This window comes from Palaemon carinicauda, chromosome 16 (assembly GCF_036898095.1).
Source record: "Palaemon carinicauda isolate YSFRI2023 chromosome 16, ASM3689809v2, whole genome shotgun sequence".
NCBI classification, from domain to species: domain Eukaryota; kingdom Metazoa; phylum Arthropoda; class Malacostraca; order Decapoda; family Palaemonidae; genus Palaemon; species Palaemon carinicauda.
This window is the reverse complement of record NC_090740.1, coordinates 93,644,009-93,649,008: the sequence shown is the minus strand read 5'-3', so window position 1 is coordinate 93,649,008 and position 5,000 is coordinate 93,644,009. Positions and strand designations below refer to the sequence as shown.

Below are 5,000 nucleotides of genomic sequence, written 5' to 3'. Positions count from 1 at the left end.
CATTACAAATAGACCATATACATATTCGAGTGGAAGTGTATATATATATATATATATATATATATATATATATATATATATATATATATATATATATATATATATATATATATATATATATATATACATTTATAGATAGATAGATAGATAGATATATAGATAGATTGATAGATAGATATGTGCGCATGTGTGTGTGTATGTACGTGTGTATAATTTTTCCTACTCTCACAAAGTATTTACGATTGACATTTTATGGAATTTTACCAACCGTGTGTCACACGACCGTACATAGTTCATTTTGTGTATATATTATGCTTTTATCTCCGCTCTTCCCTCCCACTAAAAAGAACCAGAATAAACATGTCTGCTTTTCTCCTCTGTAACAGTGTCATGAAATTTCTTGTTGCCTTAAGCTTTTGTATATAAAGGAGAGTGTTCTAAAATAACTTTACTTAGTTGCTTTCATATTGTCTTTGAGTCACAACCTTATCTCGGTTCGTCACAGAATATTAGGAGTAAAAATCCTTGATATCCATTAATAGTTCATAAGTAGAATTTTTAACTTCTTTGACATTGATATCACTCTACTTATCTTATAAAATTCTATTGTAACAATACTATTTAAGACTGAAAGGAATATACATTAATTTTTTCCTCAAAACAATGTAAATTGGCTACAAATTCTAGTTGCAGATCATTTACGTAAAAGCCCAAATCTTCTATTCCGCGTTACTGTCCTAAACACCCAGTTTCATAGTTAGTCGAATTCTGCCGTCATCAACCTACCCAAAAACATTCATACTGATCTCATTGCAGTATTAAAAGGTTCAGAATTGCAGTTTTTACTTAATTACATGATTGTAGAAAATTTTTCTCTCTGTTAAATATCTATATATTTTACTAAATAATCGTTTCCGGAACGTTAACTCAAACACACTGCTATTTCGATCTAATAGGGGGCATCTTCTAAATATAGATTTCACGTGAGAAAGATTAATTATTTTTAAAAGTTCCGTATTATGACATTAGATCATTAGGTTATCAAACAATTAAGGTATTGAATTGCATTTACATTTCAGAGCAATGAAGATATCAAAGCACAACTGACAGTTTTTTTGTTAGTGAAATACATTTAGGGGTAAAAAATGCATAGTTATATAACAGCCAATTCCAGTTCCAGCTTCGGAAAAGTGTACGGCGATAATATAGCAAGCAATGCCTCGACTGGAATGTCCAGTTCTATGTTCTTTACCGGAAGAGCCGCTTCGCCGTCTCCGTTATGTCTTTTATGGCAGTGTTCCTCCTGCTAATTTTCTTCCGGTGAATTCACTCCGTATTCCATTCCAGTTTTATTATGCCTTTATTGTTTCTGTTATGTGATTTCGCTGTATCAGCATATACGTCTCAAACTGCATTTGAATCTATTTTTATGTCTTTACATTACAGCTGCGGTGGGGAGAACAGTATATTGTACTTTATATTGATCACGGTTTTCCTATCTACATACCTTCATTATCATAAATACTTGTTTTTCAATCTTCGTATTTTTTTTTTTTTTTTTATGATTACCGTTAGTGAGATGAAATGCACCTGATAGAAATTGAAATATTTAAGAGTTAGGAGGATTGTGGAGATTAAATTTCTTTCGAATTTGAATAACAGAAAACTTTTTTTCATACAAATTCCTTTAAAAATTTAATACTTCAAACGTTATTTAAAAATGTATTCTCTTAGATGTCACAAATAATTTTTTTTATTTTATTTCCGTAACCTGAAAAAAAAATCTAATTCTTTGTTCGATGTACAGTCTTTAAAATATATATTGATACCACAAAAAAAGGTAAATTACATTTCTCAAAATATTGGTTTTCAAAATACAAAAACTGACTCAATCAAACAATGACTGCACCAAAGCTTCATTATTTTCTAAAATAAATCAAAAGCTTTTGGTAGTTACTTACAAACCCTAACTTGTACAATTCCTTTTGTGCTCCAAGTGGGCATTATAAGCGAACAATTTCGGACTTGCTAACAACAAAAGGGTGTTGAGGTCAATTAGAATATCGCTTATATCCTGATGAATTTCTTTTATAGCTTCGCTGCATTTGTTGGGTATGATGTCATTCCATGATAATTAGGAATTATGTACACATAATTCAGCATTCCCTGTCAATTAACCTCAATGAGCTTTCAATTAATTTTTCGTTACAATGCAAATTGAACTCTAATGGCTACATTCATTAGGAAAATGTGGTTCTTTCTATTTTTTTTTTTTTTTTGGTTAGCTTTTACTGGAGATCAATTCCAAAAGGACTTATACATAATGGGTTATTTAATATCAGAGATTCTCTCTCTCTCTCTCTCTCTCTCTCTCTCTCTCTCTCTCTCTCTCTCTCTCTCTCTCTCTCTCTCTCTCTCTCTCATACTAATTCCAAAGGAAGTTACTAAAGATAATGAAAGGTATAATCATACTCACCCAGCAAAGTGCTGTTGGTTATGATCTGAAAGATTTTTCCTGGATCCATTGCTTTTCACTAGAGGGTCTAAGTAGCTCAACGTGACATGTGAGAATTCGAAAGCAATCAACACTGGTTGAATAACGCACACAACAGCATTGTAAAAATGTATCACTTTATTTTCACTGTTATTTCATCTGCCACTTTAATCTTGGTAGTATAGCGTTTTTCATATAAGGAGAAGATTAACTATTAACCTTAGTTTTCTAATGGTCCTAAAACATTTTTTCTTGCACAATAACTCCCCTTTTGTGATATTGATTGACTTCTATTTATATAAATTTCTTTCTGTTATGATATTCGTTGATTGACTACAAAAAAAAAATGAGAAATTATGAGGAAAAGTCTTAACAAATATATAGTTTAAATATTAAAAAATCCTTCCTTACTACACAATAAACAAAAAGTATGACACTTAGAACAACAGTAACAATAACAACCACTAATCTGACTTCTGCTACTGTAATAATAATAATAATAATAATAGTAATAATAAGTACATACATACCTATATACATAGGAATATACTCTCTCTCTCTCTCTCTCTCTCTCTCTCTCTCTCTCTCTCTCTCTCTCTCAAACTTATTATAATACATTATACCATCCATGAGGCTCATAACAACTATGAATTCCTAACCACATAAAAAGTGACTAATTTGAAATGGATTCCTAAAACAGTCAGTTTTTTTTTTTTTTAAATATTTCAGATATGGGAGAAGTGGAATTTATTTTCTACAGTTTTGTTTCTTGAAGGATTTTAATTATACTTCAGTCATTTCAGTTATGTTGATTACGTCTTCAGATTACCTCTTGCATTGTTGTATTCTGTATTTAGTATCAATGGATAGTGAAGAATATATATATATATATATATATATATATATATATATATATATATATATATGTATATATATATATATATATATATATATATATATATATATATATATATATATATATACACACACACACATATATATATATATATATATATATATATATATATATATATATATATATATATATATATATATATATATATGTATATATATATATATATATATGAAAGGCATAAGTAACCTAATTTGGTCAAATGTGACAAAATTAAAGCTTTAGTAATTATACTTTTATTCTACTGAACATGAATTTCTACCACAGGTTAATATATTTTTATGATATATCAACAAAATACATGAAATAAATAAAGCAAATACTAAAAAAGATATACTTTTTATAATATAAAAATAGCGTTACTTATGCCGCAACCTTCATATATTTATATGTATATATGCAGTTCCGGTGGAATTCCTTAAAGAATTCATATAATCTGCCCTGATATTCAGAGTTTATCGCATTGATCATTAGAAAAGCTAAACATTGAATTTTGTAATTTCTGCATAACAAATGGTCAGGATACTTTTAGTAGTTTGCTAGTATTATAATGAATAAATTTTCAATAAGTCAGTAATAAGGTACCTGAACAATAATCGTAATCGAATGATAAAATGAATTGATCGAAAAAAGCATTTAGATAATGAAAAAGCAGCAAAGAAACCCAACAAAAAACTAGCCTAATGATTGATGGGATTAGCAAGACGCTCACGGAGACTGCCCAATGACTCCCTCACACGCCATTTCATGAAAAGTCTTGGAAATACTTCCAGGTTGCAAAATTTCACATTTCATGCATCGCAGCCATTTCTCTGAGGGAACATAAATATGCGTCACTGTGTTTCTTTAGGCTGGTACTTAAACTCCCAAGTCACTCAGACATACTGTATTTTTCATAAATAGAGGTTTTCGTGTGCCGTGCTCTCCGCATACTCAAGTTTCTGTGAAGGCTACTCGGAGTGAGATACCAAATAAAGAATTTTAGTCAAAATTATGTAGACATTTAGAAAACACTAGAAATATGAAATTTAATGAAGAGACTATTGAACCATTCTACTTAATAGTTCACAATTAATCATGATAGTTTTTTAAGGTTATCATGAATGATAGAGGCAAGAGGCAGGAAAACATTCTAGGTATTTTCCATACATACAAAGTTAGGACCCAGAAGGGATAGGTAATGACTGATTATGACTCAGAAGGTGGACATATAGGCTCACCCAAAACCAACATTCTCAGCTCAAAAGAACAGTGAGGTTTCAGATACTACTAGAAACTATAGAGCTTTGGCGGTGCTAGAGCTCCTGTCCAACAGATTGCAAGGCTGAAACGTTTCGAATAGGAATAACTGAAGTATCATTTAGGTGACGAAAATGATCTAGTTTATCTTAACCTAAAACTTTATTAACATTCAATATATTCAAATGAATATACGCACACAAATACACACACACAAACACACACACACACACACACACACACACACATATATATATATATATATATATATATATATATATATATATATATATATATATATATACATATATATATATACATATATAAATATATATATATATATTATATATATAT

The 5,000-nt window shown here is 29.5% G+C and overlaps 1 protein-coding gene across 1 annotated transcript in view; it reads right to left on the bottom strand.

Annotated features, from left to right (window-relative positions):
* Window positions 1–2,687, bottom strand: part of LOC137655437 (putative neural-cadherin 2) — a 275,648-nt gene extending 272,961 nt beyond the window's left edge. The window contains exon 1 of the mRNA XM_068389332.1: window positions 2,477–2,687. Within this exon, the coding sequence (XP_068245433.1) occupies window positions 2,477–2,525 (49 nt within the window). The 5' untranslated portion in view covers window positions 2,526–2,687. The remainder of the gene's footprint in view (window positions 1–2,476) is intronic.
* Between the last annotated feature and the right edge of the window lie 2,313 nt (window positions 2,688–5,000).